General features: G+C 34.4%; 1 protein-coding gene across 1 annotated transcript in view; it reads right to left on the reverse strand.

Moving 5' to 3' along the window:
- Nucleotides 1–22,488, reverse strand: part of LOC106645530 (protein unc-80 homolog) — a 676,041-nt gene that overhangs the window by 225,732 nt on the left and 427,821 nt on the right. Inside the window, exon 14 of the mRNA XM_089596422.1 lies at nt 20,458–20,477. Coding sequence (XP_089452548.1) covers nt 20,458–20,477 — 20 coding nt within the window. The remainder of the gene's footprint in view (nt 1–20,457; nt 20,478–22,488) is intronic.

Below are 22,488 nucleotides of genomic sequence, written 5' to 3' on the forward strand. Positions count from 1 at the left end.
ACGAGGCTGACGTGGTCAACGCGCCGGTGCGGAGTCCGTACGCACACACACACATATAGCCATATCTTTTTCTCTCTTTTCTTTATTCGTTTGTCGTCAGGTGCGAGCGAGTCCATTGTTTATTTTGGGGACTCACTGCTGCTCCTACTTTGGTCGTCGTCAGCGTGTGCTGCTGCCTGCCTCTGCAGGCTATTGTGGCTCTACCGCTGCTGCTGCTCGTGCTTTGGTCGTCTTTAGCGTGTGTTACTGCCTGTCTCTGCAGGCTATTGTGACAACACCGCTGCTGCTGCTGGCTCCACGGGTCCTTTCGTCGTCAGCGTGTGCTGCTGCCTGTCTCTGCAGGCTATTGTAACAACACCGCTGCTGCTGCTCGTGCTTTGGTCGTCTTCAGCGTGTGCTGCTGCCTGCCTTTTCAGGCTATTGTGACAACACCGCTGCTGCTGCTGGCTTTACGGGTCCTTTAGTCGTCAGCGTGTGCTGCTGCCTGTCTCTGCAGGCTATTGTGACAACACCACTGCTGCTGCTCATGCTTTGGTCGTCTTCAGCGTGTGCTGCTGCCTGCCTTTGCAGGCTATTGTGACAACACCGCTGCTGCTGCTTGCTTTACGGGTCCTTTCGTCGTCAGCGTGTGCAGCTGCCTGCCTCTGCAGCCTATTGAGACAACACTGCTGCTGCTGCTGGCACCACGGGTCCTTTCATCTTCATCGTGTGCTGCTGCCAACTTATACAGGCTATTGAGTCAGTACCGCTGCTGTCAAGTACTGCAGGTCTTTTGAACTCAACATAACTACCAATGCTTGGTCCTGATTACACGGTTTGTAAAATTGTATATTTTGTGGTTTGTAATATTAGTTCCTTATAGTTTTTTGTTTTTTTGTTTACCGATTGTCTGGAATATATTTTTGCGAACTTAACTTTATGTAAGCACTTGTAAAAATTAAGAATACTACCGTCGCTTAGCGTTATTGTTGAATCAGTTAGCTTTTGTCTGACTCAAGTTTGGCTACGGTGCGCGGTTTGTATTTATTTATTAAATATTTTTTACTTGAATGAATATTTACCTTTTAAAAGTGGATAACCTTTATGAGGTACAAGTTAAACTGTTTAACGAAATTAAAGGTTTCTTTACAAACTTCAAGAAACTTGGCCAGGTAAAAATGACCAGGGGTCAGGCTGATTCTAGGCTTTAATAACTCAGAGATACTTTTGAACAGTTTAAATCTACTTATGATGATATTATGAATTTAAAACCTTCACCCACAACTCATGATTATTTTAAAAATGAGTGCTTTGAAGTGGGAAAGGATACTTTTTATTTAGTTCAGGGTGATTTTAACGATTTTTTTAATTTACTTAATGATTATTCGAATCCAACAGGCACCTTACCTCCTGTCAATGCCAATGGTTGTTCGTTGCAGAGTTTCTTTTCTTTACCTCCAATAGACTTGCCATCTTTTGATGGTGATTTTGCTAGTTGGGAGAATTTTCACGATGTTTATAGGGCTATAGTCCATAGGAAGCAATAATTACTAGCTATTATTAAATAGCAACATCTTAGGGCGCATATAAATCGTGAAGCTTTAGACCTCATTAAAAATATACCCTTGTCTGAAGAGAGTTATATACAGGCCTGGGATAACATAACCCGGTATTATGATAATGAACGTTGTCTCATCAATACGTATACAACTACTATTCTTAGTTTTCAAGCTATGAGAGGCAGTTCTTGCTCTGAAATAAAGCGCATATCCAAAGAGATGATGAGTTCAGTTGATTCCTTGATATCTTTAGAGAGAGCAGTAGGAGATGCTGACATATATATCGCTCTTGTAGTTAGTAGATTTGATTTTTAAACGAACAAGGAGTGGCAAAAAATGTTAGGTAGTAGCAGTAATCCTTCTACTTTAGGTCAACTACGAGACTTCATTTTGGCACAAATCATTACAATGGAATCGTTTCCTTGTAAACCTATAAATAAGATTGTAAATATTCGCGCAACTACTCCGTTTAAAAATATGGAATCATCTAGTAGTAAGCCTATATCTGGTGTTACTGCACATCAGACAGTTGTCTCAGATTTCATTGTTTGCAAATTTTGTAATCAAAAACATCATCTTGTCTCTTGTGATTTATTTAAATCACAGGAGTGGAGCGATAAATAGAAATTTCCGAAGTCCCATCATCTCTGTGTTAATTGTTTTGGTCCTCACCTTAATCGGGAGTGCTCTGTTAATAATAAGTGTTCACACTGTAACCAAAACCATCACACCATTATGCACAGAGGGGATCAGTCCAGCTCTACATCTGTCTCTGCTAAAAATAAGCAAACAAAATCTGTAAATAACTTGACGAACTCTTTTACTATACAAAACCAAGCTCAGATGTCTTCAGAGTCTAGTGTGAATGTACAGTCATATAGTAGTAATAAAATCGTCTCACCCAAGGTGCTTTTAAATACTGCTCGTGTTTTCGTGTATGCCACTGATGTATCTCGCATATTGGTACGAGCTCTCATTGATCAGTGCTCACAGAGTTGTCTTATTACTAAATCTCTCTGTGATATGCTGCATTTGAAACCGAGATCAGTTAGTACGACTCTGTCAGGAGTGGGTGGATCGATTTCCATGGACGCTAGTGAATCAGTTGCTTTCAAATTTAGGCCTCATTTTGAGTTTGGTTTTGAGCACTTTGTTGATGCGTTCGTCGTGCCAAAAATTTCTTCCTACAAACCACCTCTAGGTAGTCGTTAGGCAAATTTATATTAAGGGAAGGATGTAATTCTAGCAGATCCAGAATTTTACAGTTTAAATAAAATTAATATTTTGTTAGATGCATCTGTCTATGCAATTATTATCGGTGAGGAAGTTCGCAAATTAGCCCCTGACTACCCAATTGCCTCTGTTTCGCTAATTGGTTGGTTGTTATCAGGTCAGATGCCCTTTGGTTCAGGATCCAACTTGTCACAAAAATCAAACATTATGGTTTCAGGGCCCTAAGATTCTCCATGATTTGCACCCTAACTATCCAGAGTTTGGAGTAGAAATGATTGCCCCAACCTCTATAAATGTAAATAGTTCAATGCTTCTGTAAATAGTCTTGTAAATAGTTCTGAATCTTTTTATGTGACTCGATTAACTCGTTGTTCCAAGTGGGAACGGTTGCTAAGAGTAACAGCATATTGCCTTTGTTTTACATACCGTTGTTTACATAAAGTTAAACAAAGGAACTCAGGTTTACCTATAGCTGGAAATCTTAAGCCTCCTTTACAGGCTATTTTGCAGTTTATTGACTTGTATTTTTTTATTAAAGTTGACTCGATTCACCTTTCAACATCAGAAATCGATTGTGCTAGACTGTGTCTAGTTTATCAGCATCAACAATGTCACCTTTTTACTGAGTTCAAGGCACTAACTCAAAATCAAGATCTTAGTTTAGAAGATAGCTTACCACTACTTCGATCTAGCCGTTTGCTCAATCTTACGCCGTTTATAAACTGTGAATTGATAAGAGTTAGGGGTAGATTGAGTAGAGCCTTACTTAATGATGATTTCTCTGAACTTTATCCTCTTACTCCTGCTCATTTTTTGATTATGAGGTCTTTATTTTTTGTACCAGAGCCCGATATTTCTTCTGAAAAGGTATCACCACTTAAACGCTGGAAGCTAGTGACACAATCTCTCCAAGTCTTTTGGAAAAGGTGGTCACTTGAATACCTTTCCACTTTACAAAGTCGTTGCAAGTGGTTGAATCCTCAACGCTCGGTTAAGCCTGGTGATCTCGTGCTCTTAAAAAATCAGTCTTCTCCACCTGGTAAATGGCCTTTAGGCATGGTTGTTGAAGTCTATTAGAATGCCAAGTCTCTCGTCAGAGTCACCAAGATCAGAACCGTTTCATCTAGTTTTGTAAGGCCAATACACAAACTAATATTATTGCGTACCGTATCTGAGCTTGAGTCAGGACACAAGAATAATTAGTCTGATTTAGATCAATTTATTTTCTTCCATTCACTATTATGATTGTTAAATCTCATATCAAAAAGTCACAAACCTTGCAAAAATATATATAAAATTATTAGTTATTTGTTCATTATGTTTTTTTTTATTTTATTTTTTAAATTATTTGCTATTGTACGTGGAAAGCGTTCCACTGTTTGATTCACACGGTACTTAATTGTATAATATTTCATCCTCCTGTCCATCAACCTTGGGACTATGTGAAACATCAGTATTACTAATGATTACTGGCTAAATATGTTTATATTAAAAAAAAAAAAAAAACTTTTATTATTTAGAATTTTTGTAAGTGAAATGCGATCCACCCTTTTGTCCTTCTAAGACTTGTTATAGATATACATTCGTTACCCTTCTGTCTATCAACTTTGGGACTATGTGCAACATCAGTAACATTGTACTGATTAAAAAAAAAAATTTTAAAAAGCATCCAGGTTATGACTGGCCACGGAAATTTAAAAGCAAACCTAAATCGGTTTAATACAGTGGAAAACCGGATCTGCAAATATGGAAAGGTTGACACCTTAGATCACCAACTCTCCTAAATACAGCTGTCCTAATTAAAAAGTGGTTTATGCCAAAAATAGGGTTGACTAAGGGTCTAAATAACAAACAGTTATATGTGTCCACTCATGAAGTCTTCGATGCCATTACTTTCATGTGCAATAGCATAGAAAAATTTATAACCTCAAGAGAGAACTAAAACAAAGGTGATGATGATGATGATAATTATGATGATGATGATGATGATGATGATGATGATGATGATGATGATGATGATGATGATGATGATGATGATGATGATGATGATGATAACGAGCAATTTTGTCAGAGTTAAAATCAAGAACCCTTTTTATGTCAATATCAATGGACTATTACTACAACTCTTATAATAATTACCATCATTTTAATCGTTGACATAAATTGTAGTATTAATTGATCCTGTGTACTAATTTTTTAAATCATCTACTGAAACTTAAGACTTCTGATCAGCACTTTAATCACTATCATCGTCACTCGAGTTAACCGTTTTTTTTTAAGGAAGCTAATAATTGAATTTTTAATAAGTGGTAGAGAAATACGAGACAAACTACTAAGTGCCATAACAAATGCAGTATAACTCACATGGTTATCGTCACTGTTATAATCATTATAGTTTTGTTTATTTTTTTTTATTTTACATTTTGTTTATCTCACTATTATCATAACTACCACTAATTGTACTATCAATTACAATCTTAATTTTAAAAACAGTTTATGATCCAACTTTAAGTACCTATATTTAAATGGTCAAAAGATTTTTAGTAAGCCACTTACTGAAATACTATGTTTACGATCATCTTTATTTTTTTTTATTGTTATTAATACTATTATTGTCTTTATTGTTTGTAATACTTTTGGTTTTAATCTTATTCGTTTTTCTTTACTGTGGTTTGCCCAGCACATAATCCACACTCGTTTTTAAAATGAATACTTTTTGTTTTGAGACTGATACTAAAAAACAAATTTTTAGCATGTTCAAATTTAAAATAAAAAAAAAAATTTCCTGAACAAAAATCTTTTCGATGGCTTGCTTTTGTTATTCTTGAGGTTTAAAACTATAGTACAAAGGTAGTAAATTATTTTTCTTTTTCAAAGAAGTTCTACCCCTTATATTATTTTTCTCACACTTTAACTCTTCATGTGGCTAGATATTTTTAGCAGCAGTATCACACGTACATAGAGCTTTATTTTGCCGCTTATCTATACAAGCATTGAGGAGCAAAACGCATCGAGTCAGATGCGTTGGTTCTCAATTTTTATCTCTTTCAAGTATTACATAATAGCTACCAGTGGTTTCGTAGGGGAATTCGAAGCCAGAGTGGCTCTATATCCATAAGGGGATACGAGGCTGGATCGCTCCGTATCTTTTAAGCCATATTACTTTTATATTAAAAAAAAATTGATTGCTTAGTTAGTTAAGTTAGTTAAATCTGTTATGTACACCTGTCAGGCTGGCTTTACGATATTTTAAACGTGTATTGCTAATTAAGAAGAGGTTTAACTGTTTTTAAAGTAAGTTGGTAAATTGTTCAATCGAGCAGCTTATAATTTTGGAAGGATTCTATGAAAACAAATACTGGTTTGGATAATTACAATAAAACTAGACGTCTTATGTCACTTATTGCACTGTATGAATTATATTAATCCCTGCTCACTGCTCAAAGCATTAAGCTTATACTATGGACGTGAAAAAAAGTGTTTAAGAGATGTCAATATAAATTGCATTAAAAAGTTCTGAAACTCGAGATCTCAGAGAAAAAAACTAAAGGCATCGACCTCGTGATAAATAAAATATAAGAACTGGATTCTCGTAAAAATCCCAGACCTGAAAGACCCTAAAAATCCAAGAAGAAAAAGGTATGTCACCTAATGTTTAAAGGGCAAATAATTGAAAGAAAAGGAAACTGTCAGGTATCTGGGTGTCATGCTCAATCAAGTTATGGAGTTTGTTTCAAAGTGCAAATACCTAAGAGACAATGTGACACCACTTCTCCAGAAGATGCGAACTCTTGCCAGAAACACCTGGAGATTTTAATTCGCCACAAATATGCACATCCACAATCAGTGTTTTCTTCAATGGTGGCCTATACTACGGAGGCATGGGCATAAAAATTCACGGTGTATTACATTCGGAAGCCAAGTAGGGCCCAGCATACCACTCTGGTCACAGTGACCCAAGCTTATAAAATGGTCTCTACAGACGCTCTGTGCATATTAACGAGGATTCTTCCAAATAACTCACTTTTTGCAAGCTAAATCACTCTTTACAAACTTATAAAAGAGAAACCCTTCTTCTCCAGAACCCTTAAAGATTTAACGAGTGCGATTGTAAATAACAAAATGGTCTAGGAAGAGGCCCTTGATATCTGGCAGCGTAGATGGGACGCTTTGAAAAAAGGACGAGTCCCACACTCGTTCTTTTCAGATGTAAGGGAAAGACTTCTATACAGGTGGTTTGAGCCCAACCCAGCAAGCATCCAGGTTATGACTGGCCACGGAAATTTAAAAGCAAACCTAAATCGGTTTAATACAGTGGAAAACCGGATCTGCAAATATGGAAAGGTTGACACCTTAGATCACCAACTCTCCTAAACACAGCTGTCCTAATTTAAAAGTGGTTTATGCCAAAAATAGTGTTCACTAAGAGTCTAAATAACAAACAGTTATATGTGTCCACTCAAAAAGTCTTAGATGCCATTACTTTCATGTGCAATAGCATAGAAAAATTTATATCCTCAAGAGAGAACTAAAACAAAGGTGATGATGATGATGATAATGATGATGATGATGATGATGATGATGATAATGATGATGATGATGATGATGATAATAATGATGATGATGATGATTACGAGCAATTTTGTCAGAGTTAGAATCAAGAACCCTTTTTATGTTAATATCAATGGACTATCACTACTATTCTTATAATAATTACCATCATTTTAATCGTTGACATAAATTGTAGTATTAATTGATTCTGTGTACTAATGTTTTAAATCTTTTACTGAAACAAAAGACTTCTGATCAGCACTATTATCACTATCACCATTACTCGAGTTAACCGTTTTTTTTAAGGAAGCTAATAATTGAATTTTTAATAAGTGGTAGAGAAATACGAGACAAACTACTAAGTGCCATAACAAATGCAGTATAACTCACATGGTTATCGTCACTGTTATAATCATTATAGTTTTGTTTATTTTTTTTTATTTTACATTTTGTTTATCTCACTATTATCATAACTACCACTAATTGTACTATCAATTACAATCTTAATTTTAAAAACAGTTTATGATCCAACTTTAAGTACCTATATTTAAATGGTCAAAAGATTTTTAGTAAGCCACTTACTAAAATACTATGTTTACGATCATCTTCATTTTTTTTATTGTTATTAATACTATTATTATCATTATTGTTTGTAATACTTTTGGTTTTGATCTTATTCGTTTTTCTTTACTGTTGTTTGCCCAGCACATAATTCACACTCGTTTTTGAAATAAATACTTTTTGTTTTGAGACTGATACTAAAAAACAAATTTTTAGCATGTTCAAATTTAAAATAAAAAAAAAAATTTCCTGAACAAAAATCTATGCGATGGCTTGCTTTTGTTATTCTTGAGGTTTGAAACTATAGTGCAAAGGTAGTTAATTATTTTTCTTCTTTAAAGAAGTTCTACCCTTTATATTATTTTTCTCACACTTTAACTCTTCATGTGGCTAGATATTTTTAGCAGCAGTATCACACGTACATAGAGCTTTATTTTGCCGCTTATCTATACAAGCATTAAGGAGCAAGACGCCTTGAGTCAGATGCGTTGGTTCTCAATTTTTTATCTCTTTTAAGTATTAAATAATAGCCACCAGTGGTTTCGTAGGGGAATTCGAAGCCAGAGTGGCTCTATATCCATAGGGGGATACGAGGCTGGATCGCTCCGTATCTTTTAAGCCATACTACTTTCATATTTAAAAAAAAATTAAATGCTCTGTTGGAACGAATTATTTTTAAAATGAACATATTTATTATAGTCCTAAAGTAGAACAAAGTTTTTTAAAACAAAATCAAAGACTAATGGAGTATTACTAGAAATTTTTTAATTTTGTGAAATTTGCAGATATGTTGAGGAGCTCTTATTTACTAAAAATGATTTAATAATAAAACAAAAAATTTTTTTTTTATGTAGGCAAACTAAAAATTTAAAAAAATAAAATTAAAAATTAAGTAGTCGTAAAATAACTTTAAAATTTAAAGGAAAAGTATAGTTTTATAAAAGTATTGTACATCTTTATTACAGTTATATCAGTACTTACATCTGGTAAATAATTTATAACACAGCAAAAAATGTTAATATTTTTGAAATTGTTAAATCTGTTATGTACACCTGTCAGGCTGGCTTTACGATATTTTAAACGTGTATTGCTAATTAAGAAGAGGTTTGACTGTTTTCAAAGTAAGTTGGTGAATTGTTTATTCGAGCAGCTTATAATTTTGAAAGGATTCTATGAAAACAAATACTGGTTTAGATAATTACAATAAAACTAGACGTCTTATGTCACTTATTGCACTGTATGAATTATATTAATCCCTGCTTACTGCTCAAAGCATTAAGCTTATACTATGGACGTGAAAAAAAGTGTTCAAGAGATGTCAATATAAATTGCATTAAAAAGTTCTGAAACTCAAAATCTCAGAGAAAAAAACTAAAGGCATCGACCTCGTGATAAATAAGATATAAGAACTGGATTCTAGTGGAAAACCTAGACCTTAAAGACCCAAAAAATCCAAAAAGAGAAAGGCATGTCACCTAATGTTTAAAGGGCAAATAATTGAAATAAAAGGAAACTGTCAAGTATCTGGGTGTCATGCTCAATCAAGGTATGGAGTTTGTTTCAAACTGCAAATACCTAAGAGACAATGTGACACCACTCTTCCAGAAGGTGCGAACTCTTGCCAGAAACAACTGGAGACTTTAATTTGCCTCAAATATGCACATCCACAATCAGTGATTTCTCCAATGGTGGCCTATACTACTGAGGCATGGGCATACAAATTTACGATGTATTACATTCGGAAGCCAAGTAGGGCCCAGCGAACGACTCTGGTCACAGTGACCCAAGCTTATAAAATGGTCTCTACAGACGCTCTGTGCATATAACCAGGGATTCTTCCAAATAACTCACTTCTTGGAAGCTAAATTACTTTTTACAAACTTGTAAAAGAGAAACCCTTCTTCTCCAGAACCCTTAAAGATTTAACGAGTGTGATTGTAAATAACAAAATGGTCTAGGAAAAGGCCCTTGATATCTGGCAGCGTAGATAGGACGCTTCGAAAAAAGGACGAGTCCCACACTCGTTCTTTTCAGATGTAAGGGAAAGACTTCTATACAGGTGGTTTGAGCCCAACCCAGCAAGCATCCAGGTTATGACTGGCCACGGAAATTTAAAAGCAAACCTAAATCGGTTTAATACAGTGGAAAACTGGATCTGCAAATATGGAAAGGTTGACACCTTAGATCACCAACTCTCCTAAATACAGCTGTCCTAATTTAAAAGTGGTTTATGCCAAAAATAGGGTTGACTAAGGGTCTAAATAACAAACAGTTATATGTGTCCACTCATGAAGTCTTCGATGCCATTACTTTCATGTGCAATAGCATAGAAAAATTTATAACCTCAAGAGAGAACTAAAACAAAGGTGATGATGATGATGATAATGATGATGATGATGATGATGATGGTGATGATGATGATGATGATGATGATGATGATGATGATGATGATGATGATGATGATGATGATGATGATTACGAGCAATTTTGTCAGAGTTAAAATCAAGAACCCTTTTTATGTCAATATCAATGGACTATTACTACAACTCTTATAATAATTACCATCATTTTAATCGTTGACATAAATTGTAGTATTAATTGATCCTGTGTACTAATTTTTTAAATCATCTACTGAAACTTAAGACTTCTGATCAGCACTTTAATCACTATCATCGTCACTCGAGTTAACCGTTTTTTTTTAAGGAAGCTAATAATTGAATTTTTAATAAGTGGTAGAGAAATACGAGACAAACAACTAACTGCCATAACAATCGCACTATAACTCACATGGTTATCGTCACTGTTATAATCATTATAGTTTTGTTTATTTTTTTTTATTTTTCATTTTGTTTATCTCACTATTATCATTACTACCACTAATTGTACTATCAATTACAATCTTTATTTTTAAAACAGTTTATAATCTAACTTTGAGTACCTATATTTAAATGGTCAAATGATTTTTAGTAAGCCACTTACTAAAATACTATGTTTACGATCATCTTCATTTTTTTTATTGTTATTAATACTATTATTATCATTATTGTTTGTAATACTTTTGATTTTGATCTTATTCGTTTTTCTTTACTGTTGTTTGCCCAGCACATAATTCACACTTGTTTTTGAAATGAATACTTTTTGTTTTGAGACTGATACTAAAAAACAAATTTTTAGCATGTTCAAATTTAAAATAAAAAAAAAAATTTCCTGAACAAAAATCTATGCGATGGCTTGCTTTTGTTATTCTTGAGGTTTGAAACTATAGTGCAAAGGTAGTTAATTATTTTTCTTCTTTAAAGAAGTTCTACCCTTTATATTATTTTTCTCACACTTTAACTCTTCATGTGGCTAGATATTTTTAGCAGCAGTATCACACGTACATAGAGCTTTATTTTGCCGCTTATCTATACAAGCATTAAGGAGCAAGACGCCTTGAGTCAGATGCGTTGGTTCTCAATTTTTTATCTCTTTTAAGTATTAAATAATAGCCACCAGTGGTTTCGTAGGGGAATTCGAAGCCAGAGTGGCTCTATATCCATAGGGGGATACGAGGCTGGATCGCTCCGTATCTTTTAAGCCATACTACTTTCATATTTAAAAAAAAATTAAATGCTCTGTTGGAACGAATTATTTTTAAAATGAACATATTTATTATAGTCCTAAAGTAGAACAAAGTTTTTTAAAACAAAATCAAAGACTAATGGAGTATTACTAGAAATTTTTTAATTTTGTGAAATTTGCAGATATGTTGAGGAGCTCTTATTTACTAAAAATGATTTAATAATAAAACAAAAAATTTTTTTTTTATGAAGGCAAACTAAAAATTTAAAAAAATAAAATTAAAAATTAAGTAGTCGTAAAATAACTTTAAAATTTAAAGGAAAAGTATAGTTTTATAAAAGTATTGTACATCTTTATTACAGTTATATCAGTACTTACATCTGGTAAATAATTTATAACACAGCAAAAAATGTTAATATTTTTGAAATTGTTAAATCTGTTATGTACACCTGTCAGGCTGGCTTTACGATATTTTAAACGTGTATTGCTAATTAAGAAGAGGTTTGACTGTTTTCAAAGTAAGTTGGTGAATTGTTTATTCGAGCAGCTTATAATTTTGAAAGGATTCTATGAAAACAAATACTGGTTTAGATAATTACAATAAAACTAGACGTCTTATGTCACTTATTGCACTGTATGAATTATATTAATCCCTGCTTACTGCTCAAAGCATTAAGCTTATACTATGGACGTGAAAAAAAGTGTTCAAGAGATGTCAATATAAATTGCATTAAAAAGTTCTGAAACTCAAAATCTCAGAGAAAAAAACTAAAGGCATCGACCTCGTGATAAATAAGATATAAGAACTGGATTCTAGTGGAAAACCTAGACCTGAAAGACCCAAAAAATCCAAAAAGAGAAAGGCATGTCACCTAATGTTTAAAGGGCAAATAATTGAAATAAAAGGAAACTGTCAAGTATCTGGGTGTCATGCTCAATCAAGGTATGGAGTTTGTTTCAAACTGCAAATACCTAAGAGACAATGTGACACCACTCTTCCAGAAGGTGCGAACTCTTGCCAGAAACAACTGGAGACTTTAATTTGCCTCAAATATGCACATCCACAATCAGTGATTTCTTCAATGGTGGCCTATACTACTGAGGCATGGGCATACAAATTTACGATGTATTACATTCGGAAGCCAAGTAGGGCCCAGCGAACGACTCTGGTCACAGTGACCCAAGCTTATAAAATGGTCTCTACAGACGCTCTGTGCATATAACCAGGAATTCTTCCAAATAACTCACTTCTTGGAAGCTAAATTACTCTTTACAAACTTGTAAAAGAGAAACCCTTCTTCTCCAGAACCCTTAAAGATTTAACGAGTGTGATTGTAAATAACAAAATGGTCTAGGAAAAGGCCCTTGATATCTGGCAGCGTAGATAGGACGCTTCGAAAAAAGGACGAGTCCCACACTCGTTCTTTTCAGATGTAAGGAAAAGACTTCTATACAGGTGGTTTGAGCCCTACCCAGCAAGCATCCAGGTTATGACTGGCCACGGAAATTTAAAAGCAAACCTAAATCGGTTTAATACAGTGGAAAACTGGATCTGCAAATATGGAAAGGTTGACACCTTAGATCACCAACTCTCCTAAATACAGCTGTCCTAATTTAAAAGTGGTTTATGCCAAAAATAGGGTTGACTAAGGGTCTAAATAACAAACAGTTATATGTGTCCACTCATGAAGTCTTCGATGCCATTACTTTCATGTGCAATAGCATAGAAAAATTTATAACCTCAAGAGAGAACTAAAACAAAGGTGATGATGATGATGATAATGATGATGATGATGATGATGATGATGATGATGATGATGATGATGATGATGATGATGATGATGATGATGATGATGATGATTACGAGCAATTTTGTCAGAGTTAAAATCAAGAACCCTTTTTATGTCAATATCAATGGACTATTACTACAACTCTTATAATAATTACCATCATTTTAATCGTTGACATAAATTGTAGTATTAATTGATCCTGTGTACTAATTTTTTAAATCATCTACTGAAACTTAAGACTTCTGATCAGCACTTTAATCACTATCATCGTCACTCGAGTTAACCGTTTTTTTTTAAGGAAGCTAATAATTGAATTTTTAATAAGTGGTAGAGAAATACGAGACAAACAACTAACTGCCATAACAATCGCACTATAACTCACATGGTTATCGTCACTGTTATAATCATTATAGTTTTGTTTATTTTTTTTTATTTTTCATTTTGTTTATCTCACTATTATCATTACTACCACTAATTGTACTATCAATTACAATCTTTATTTTTAAAACAGTTTATAATCTAACTTTAAGTACCTATATTTAAATGGTCAAATGATTTTTAGTAAGCCACTTACTAAAATACTATGTTTACGATCATCTTCATTTTTTTTATTGTTATTAATACTATTATTATCATTATTGTTTGTAATACTTTTGATTTTGATCTTATTCGTTTTTCTTTACTGTTGTTTGCCCAGCACATAATTCACACTTGTTTTTGAAATGAATACTTTTTGTTTTGAGACTGATACTAAAAAACAAATTTTTAGCATGTTCAAATTTAAAATAAAAAAAAAAATTTCCTGAACAAAAATCTTTTCGATGGCTTGCTTTTGTTATCCTTGAGGTTTGAAACTATAGTACAAAGGTAGTAAATTATTTTTTTTTTTCAAAGAAGTTCTACCCCTTATATTATTTTTCTCACACTTTAACTCTTTATGTGGCTAGATATTTTTAGCAGCAGTATCACACGTACATAGAGCTTTATTATGCCACTTATCTATACAAGCATTAAGGAGCAAGACGCATCGAGTCAGATGCGTTGGTTCTCAATTTTTTATCTCTTTCAAGTATTACATAATAGCTACCAGTGGTTTCGTAGGGGAATTCGAAGCCAGAGTGGCTCTATATCCATAGGGGGATACATGGCTGGATCGCTCCGTACCTTTTAAGCCATATTACTTTTATATTAAAAAAAAATTGATTGCTTAGTTAGTTAAGTTAGTTAAATCTGTTATGTACACCTGTCAGGCTGGCTTTACGATATTTTAAACGTGTATTGCTAATTAAGAAGAGGTTTAACTGTTTTTAAAGTAAGTTGGTAAATTGTTTAATCGAGCAGCTTATAATTTTGAAAGGATTCTATGAAAACAAATACTGGTTTGGATAATTACAATGAAACTAGACGTCTTATGTCACTTATTGCACTGTATGAATTATATTAATCCCTGCTTACTGCTCAAAGCATTAAGCTTATACTATGGACGTGAAAAAAAGTGTTTAAGAGATGTCAATATAAATTGCATTAAAAAGTTCTGAAACTCGAGATCTCAGAGAAAAAAACTAAAGGCATCGACCTCGTGATAAATAAGATAGAAGAACTGGATTCTCGTGGGAATCCCAGACCTGAAAGACCCTAAAAATCCAAGGAGAACAAGGTATGTCACCTAATGTTTAAAGGGCAAATAATTGAAAGAAAAGGAAACTGTCAGTCATCTGGGTGTCATGCTCAATCAAGTTATGGAGTTTGTTTCAAACTGCAAATACCTTAGAGACAATGTGACACCACTTTTCCAGAAGATGCGAACTCTTGCCAGAAACACCTGGAGACTTTAATATGCCACAAATATGCATATCCACAATCAGGGTTTTCTCCAATGGTGGCCTATACTACTGAGGCATGGGCATACAAATTTACGGTGTATTACATTCGGAAGCCAAGTAGGGCCCAGCATACGACTCTGGTCACAGTGACTCAAGCTTATAAAATGGTCTTTACAGACGCTCTGTGCATATTAACGGGGATTCTTCCAAATAACTTACTTTTTGCAAGCTAAATCACTCTTTACAAACTTATAAAAGAGAAACCCTTCTTCTCCAGAACCCTTAAAGATTTAACGAGTGCGATTTTAAATATCAAAATGGTCTAGGAGGAGGCCCTTGATATCTGGCAGCGTAGATGGGATGCTTTGAAAAAAGGACGAGTCCCACACTCGTTCTTTTCAGATGTATGGGAAAGACTTCCATACAGGTGGTTTGAGCCCAACCCATCAAGCATCTAGGTTATGACTGGCCACGGAAATTTGAAAGCAAACCTAAATCGGTTTAATACAGTGGAAAACCGGATCTGCAAATATGGAAAGGTTGACACCTTAGATCACCAACTCTCCTCAACACAGCTGTCCTAATTTAAAAGCGGTTTATGCCAAAAATAGGGTTGACTAAGGGTCTAAATAACAAACAGTTATATGTGTTCACTCAAGAAGTCTTCAATGCCATTACTTTTATGTGCAATAGCATATAAAAATCTATATCCTCAAGAGAGAACTAAAACAAAGGTGGTAGCAAATGCAAACAATGAAAGCTAGGTAGTAAACGGCCAAAAGAGTTCAGCCATCTGGGATTGGCGTCTCAGCCTATAACGACTAGCCACTATGCATTTCCGGGCGGGAACTAGCAGGCGCACCACTCCGTGGTCCCTGTGGAAGCGGCCATTGTGAAAGCTGTCTCTAAACGAGTAGACCTAGAATAACTGGTCAAAAGTCGGGGCAGAGGATGGTTGTAACTGTTGTTTCTGTTTCGGTCCCTGAACGTACTACCAATGCGTCCGGATAAAATTTACCTTTGGGATTGCATAGAAGATGCATTTGGCATGACCAATTGGCATTAGATTTTTTCAAGCGAGACCTAGGTGAGTCTAGCTTAGTCGTATGCTAACATCTTTTTGGGAGTCTACATAGTCCTGCTAAGCATAGTGGTGTTGTGTGACATCTACTGCTAAACAAACGCACAGGGCGAAAGAAGCCACGACAGCCCAAAGTGGTGGTAAAACATTTAGTGTATTTTTTTGTTCCTCCAAAAGAACTCTTCCTAAGCTTACTATCAACTTGAAATACGATGCCAGAGATGAACGAATCAAAAGATGCTTTGAAGGTAGATGGCCCTCTCTTTGCAAATCTTGATATTAGAAGAGAAGTACCACTATTGGCCGAGGCAAAGGCACACAACTTTTATTTTGCACAGCTCAGTAGTGATATGAGGTGCCAGGGCAGAAACTGAGTACAGACGTAGCCAATAAAGAATTCATCGCCGTAACCGAGTGAGGAAGTGCAGAAGAAGACTAAGATTTGAGAAATTCTCTAGGATCTTGAGAACTTTGTTTTGAATGATGTAGCAGGTGTGCAGACGTGTTTTTTTTCGGGTCAAAATTGGAGATACTGGAGAGCTTGGTAATCTTGGTTAACCATGAATCTTGAGGATCTGCAAACCATAGTGGACTCTACCCCCAGATGTGTACATGCTTAAGTGTGGACAGGTCTATGATGCCACATCTACGGGATTCATATCTATTGGGACGTTTCTTCACCAATAGAAAGACAGCTTGGAAATGATCCATATAATTGTTAACCAGCAAGTTTTTGATGGGCTCTAATGGTCGAAGATAATGAAGCCCGATTTGAGATTTACTCCAGGCATAACAATCCTTGGTTTAGATGGAATATTCCTTGGCAACCATGCACAGCAGTTTTGCAGCAAGCAGAAAAGCTTGCAGCTCTAGTTAAAGAATGGTCTTTCATTTTAAAAATGCAGCATCTCACTGTTATTCTTTCCTGGAGGTCAGAATATTATGAGTGATTAACGGGCCATCCACAAATCTGGCATCGTAAAGACAAGCCTTAGAGGTGAGGTAATGTTACTCACCAGATTTATACAGGAGTCTGAGGGAGTCGACCTTATTCTTAGAAATCCGTCTCATTAGGTGAGGTTGAATGGTCTAAAAATTGGCCCAATAGCTGCTGATCAGCTGCAGTCTGGCCTTGACAAGATCCACGCTCCAAATGTCGACACTTTTGGTGGATTGTGCAAAATAATCAAGCACCTCAAGAAGAGCTTGCTACTCGGCCAAAACGTTCGACCACCTTTCGCTTGCTCTAAAAGAGATCACATATTATACTTGATGCTTTTCTTTTGAGTCGAGCCTGGTCACACTTCATACAGTTAATAGTCATGCCAGCCATGGAGTTTGTAAATTCAGAGATGGTTGAAGGTAATGGCTGTATAGGTTAGACCTCAACCCATCTGGCGTGGATGGCCCAGCTGCCATAAAACTGACGAGAGATAGAAGCTTAATCATGAGCAGCGTATGATCTGCGACACAGTACTCTAGTAGCAGCTGTCTGAGCTGCGTTATTGCGTTTATGTGTGGGATTTTCAACATAAGCCTCACGGCAGTTGGTGTGATTATCTGGGTGGTTTTTTATCGGGGTGTTACATAACAACTTATCTATTGCACGTTACATGGTATGGATTTGTAAAATGGCATAAGGTACAATATTGGCCCGTTTACTTTTATAACCTTACATTTTTAGCGTGCAGTGGCTCTGTCTGGCTGCATTACGTGGAACAGAGGCCCACTTTCTCTAGATGTGTTTTTGGATGCAGAATTTACTTACATTACAAATAGTATGGCACAGTTAGAGCTGTTTTTAGGTTGACAAAGTGCTTGACATTATCTGTTTTTAGTTGCATAATTAAATTTAACTTGTAGTATCAATGTGTAATTCGGTTGGTACTTCATGTATTTTATGGCTGCAGATTGCAGCAGAGCTGCAGATGATACAATGAGTGACAACCCTATTAAATGAAACTATGTTTGCAGCTATATCACTTTGACTGAGGATTTTGCTTCTTCTACCACGTGAAATTTGACCATTAATCACCAGGCTTGGCAGCACGCCATACCACCATTACGGCAGCTGGGGGAGGGGGAAGAGCAGAAGCAAAATGTATAAGGTTCACAGGATTTATAATGTAGGGACGTGATGATAACTGAGATCTTAGAATAGCTCTGGTCGTACAAAAAATTTTACACTATATATATATACATGTTTGTGTATTATTAAACGTTTATCAACAGGTGACTTATGCGGACAATCACATGTACATAAGGGTTATAACAAGAACAAAAGTAGAATTATGTGGACGTCTGCATAATTCTACCATGTTATTAATTGTATGTTAGAAGCACGTAAAGTCTGCTTAAGTCACTATTCATAAACATGTATATATATATATATATATATATATATATATATATATAATGCATTGCATTACCAGAACTATTCTAACTACACACTGTGTGTGTATGTACTATACATTTATAGCTATCCCTAACTTGCCTTCTAGCATCTAAGAGAAGTTTTATACACCTGTACTCTACTGCAAATACCCCAGACAGTAATTTGTAATAATAAAATCTGACATATGGACAACTGTATATTGCGTTCATACAAATGTTCAGAACTTTTTGCACTTTAAAACTAAATACAGACTATTGTTACATGTTCATATGTGTAATTACGCAATAAACATAAAACTAAATTTTCGTCCAGTAAATTCATTTTGTTATGATGCTACAACTATTTTTGGTTATTATTTAAATACACAAAATTAGATGACTTTAGAATATTTCTACGAATTTAAAAATTAAGGAGATTTTTAATTATTCAAAAATGTATTATATAATATCTCATCTTTTTAAAAGAGTGTTTTCCAAGAGTACACTCTTGAATATAAAAAATAAACTACTACACCATCGAAGCGTGTTGGTTTTTTTTTCTTTTTTTTACTATGGGCACATAGTGTAGCTACCGTTTTGCGCCCTCAGGCCACACTATGCACCCTTGTACTTACTTTGGGCCCACATGCAGAAAAATTTTTGTGCCCTCCAGACGCAAAGTGCTCTTTTTCCCTAGGGCCCAAAATAATTTACTGGGCACAAAGTGTGCCCTTGGATGCAAAATTCCACTTTGCGCCCTTGGTAAGGGTCACATTAAATAAATTAAATTTTATTCTTTTGATAGTTTTGACTCTTCGGAATTACTACTTTGAATGTAGTACAACGAAAAAATTCTTAACTTCATTTTTTTTCACATTGTGAAAATGGTGTTCTACTATTTTTAATAGGGTAACTTATGTGATTCACACTTTTCTTTTTTTTTTAATAAATCAAAATTTCTAATGCAATTGTTATAATCGTAGACTTCTGAAACTTGTACACTTTACTTTTTGATACTAACTTTGCAGAAAAAACACTTTTAATAGCTATCATTGTCTTATTAACAGCTATGAAGCAGTTTAAATTAAAAACTTTTGGATTCACACATTAGCACCTTCTAAGATCTGTTATGGCTGGCTAGTGGCTCTGCCAAACTAAAAGCTGAGTCGAAAGTCTATTAAAAAAAAGACCTGCTACAACTTTTACAAAAAGTAACAAACAGTATGACACGTAGAGATCTAAGGTACTTACGACAAAAAAAGTTTGGCAAAGTTGTAACATTAATTTTTTTTAGAACATGAAGTTTGCTTGTGGGAGAAAGGGGGCCTTTTCGGTAGTAAGAAAGTCGTAAGCTATCGGTTGGATTAACTTAGTTAGCTTCTTACCAAATAGTTGTACAATAAAATTTCTGTATTCTTAATTCTTCAAAAAAGTAGTGACCAATGGTTGCATCTAGCTGACAAGGTGTTATTACACCGCCGGAAAAAAATTGTGAAAAACCGAAAAAAAAAGAGCACCAAGAATGAAATGCCTTCGCGTAAAACATTTCTAACGGTGGAAGACTGAGATGGGCTTAGTAGGTGTATGTACAACAAAGAAAATATTTGACTAGAGCAAACACTATTGTAATTAATCTGTTACTAATGCACAGGGGTACAAACGCTCACGTGCAGAGAAATTTTAACTCTAAGAGACTTAAGGAGATTTGGGAGAAAAGTTCAAAATATAGAATCGTGCACAAGAATTGTATGTTATATTTAAGCACACCAGGACTTTACATAAATTTTTCCAGATTTTTCACCAGACAAATTTTTGAGAGAGTCATTCTTTAATACTGACAGTTTAACACGGTATCTTGTGAGTGAAAAAAGTTAGTGGTTTTTTTTTCTTTTATTGTTAGGGTGCATAATAAATGCATTAGAACAAAAAATCGTTTTAATGTATACCTTAGTATAAAAGAATGAGGCTTGACAAAAAAAAATTAAAAAAAAAAAAAACAAAGCCTTGCCATGCATTTTTTTAAAACATAATTAATTAGAACTGTACAGTTTTAAGTTTGTTAAATGTAAGAGGAGGTGCGTGGAAAAGGGAGTACATCACCGTGGACCCGGGGGACTCTCCGTTTCTTACCTCTCTAAATAATACTTTCAAACCTTCTTTAAAGTAAAAGAGTAAAAGGGATATAGATAATGTAGAAAGAATGAATAAAAGTGAATGCAAGATGCAAGGAAGTGACTCGATATACGTATGTAATAGATTATTTGGTATATATTGAATTTTTTTAACTATACCGTGAATTTGCTTATCCAAAATTATTATAACTTAATCAAAACATTTCTTAAAAAGATAAGTTAAAGAGTACACAACAGTATTAAATATACAAAAAAAAGTATTTATACGTAATTCAAATACTTTATTTGATTAAACAACAAGATGTCTACTTTACTCATATAATCCACGTTGCATATATCTACGTTATTTATATGTTAACCTAAAGTACAAGCGATCATACTTAACATTTTAAATTTATATAACGTAATGTTATTCTTACGTCTGTGCACGTATGCTTATTTTTCTTTGTTTGTATTTAATATTTATCATTGTATTTGTATACTCATTAAAAGTAAAAAATGATTGAATAACAAAGAGATATTCTAACTTATGGTGTAAAGTGTCGAAGTTCTTACACGAATTCTTTTCCGCTTACGTATGATTTCATAACCATAAAAAGCTAAGACCATTGATACATAAGTAATGCTTAATAACAAAACATGCACCATCTGTTCAGGAGGTATTTATTTTCTGATCTGACTGTCAAAAAAAATTCGACGAAAGATCGTTGCAATAGTTTACCATGGCGTATTTCAACCAAACAATATAATCTTATGTACCCAATGATGTAATGAACGCCAAAAAAATGAAGTCTCCTCTGATTTGTACGATATTGATACTGAAAGTTTATTTTCTGATGCACGAGTATACTACGTCATGAGGCCGTCCATCAGCCACCTTACTGCCGAGTAATGCATACGATTTTTTGTCATCTTGTATGGAAAAGTTTGCTCAATAGATGAATTTGGTTGACCAAAGGAAAAATGAATCGCTCGGTAAACCATAGGTTTCTTATACTCATTGGTCCTACACACCGAGGTCCCAATAAAGTGCAAACGGACGAACGATGATCAATTGACCGTGCGCAATAATGGGTACGTTTTTTTTGTTATCAATCTCTTGATCGTTCCAATTCTATTTTCATGTATATCTATGTACATAGGGAATGTAGATATACTTTTTTGAGAAAATTGGACCAACCAATTAATCACAAAAAAAAGTATGTGTGATTAAATAGTGAATGCTAAAAGAATGTTTTTTTTTATTGTTCTTCAAAGTTCTTTAAAAGAGACTTTTCATGAAACAATACTTTATTCTAGGTTTTCCAGTCTTTGCATTAAATATGTGTATAGCAGAAGGCACTGAAAAAACTATGTGCTCATGTATCTGGCCATAGAGAAAAAATACACTCGGCCACGATATGTATATAGATGCAAATATTCGTTGTAGGTATTATGTATGAAGAAACATATTCAGAGTAAATTTAAGAGCACGGGCCTCATAGAGGTGCCTTGCTCAGCGGACGTTAGGAAGTCCCGTGGCCCTACATTTGTTGCCTTACGTTTTACGAAGCAAACGTAAACAACAAGCTTTACTGTTGGGGATGACAAAAATTATTATTTACTGTGACTTCTTTTAGGTATTCAATATTGTCAAAGCCTAAAAGCTTATAAAATAAATCTGTTAGATTGTGAACTAAATCTGAGAATAAAATCTTTATAAAATTGTAAGGTTGTAAAAATTGTAATTGTTTTAATTGTTATATTTATTGATAATATTAAGCTGGTAATTATTAAACGTATTCTTTTAATTTAAATAGTAAATCGTGCAAGCAACAAGAGCTCACTTTCACTGATATAAGTAGA

Source organism: Copidosoma floridanum, unplaced genomic scaffold (genome assembly GCF_036245765.1).
Source record: "Copidosoma floridanum isolate Cflo_tuat_1 unplaced genomic scaffold, Cflo_Japanese_pri ptg000004l, whole genome shotgun sequence".
Taxonomy (NCBI): Eukaryota; Metazoa; Arthropoda; class Insecta; order Hymenoptera; family Encyrtidae; genus Copidosoma; species Copidosoma floridanum.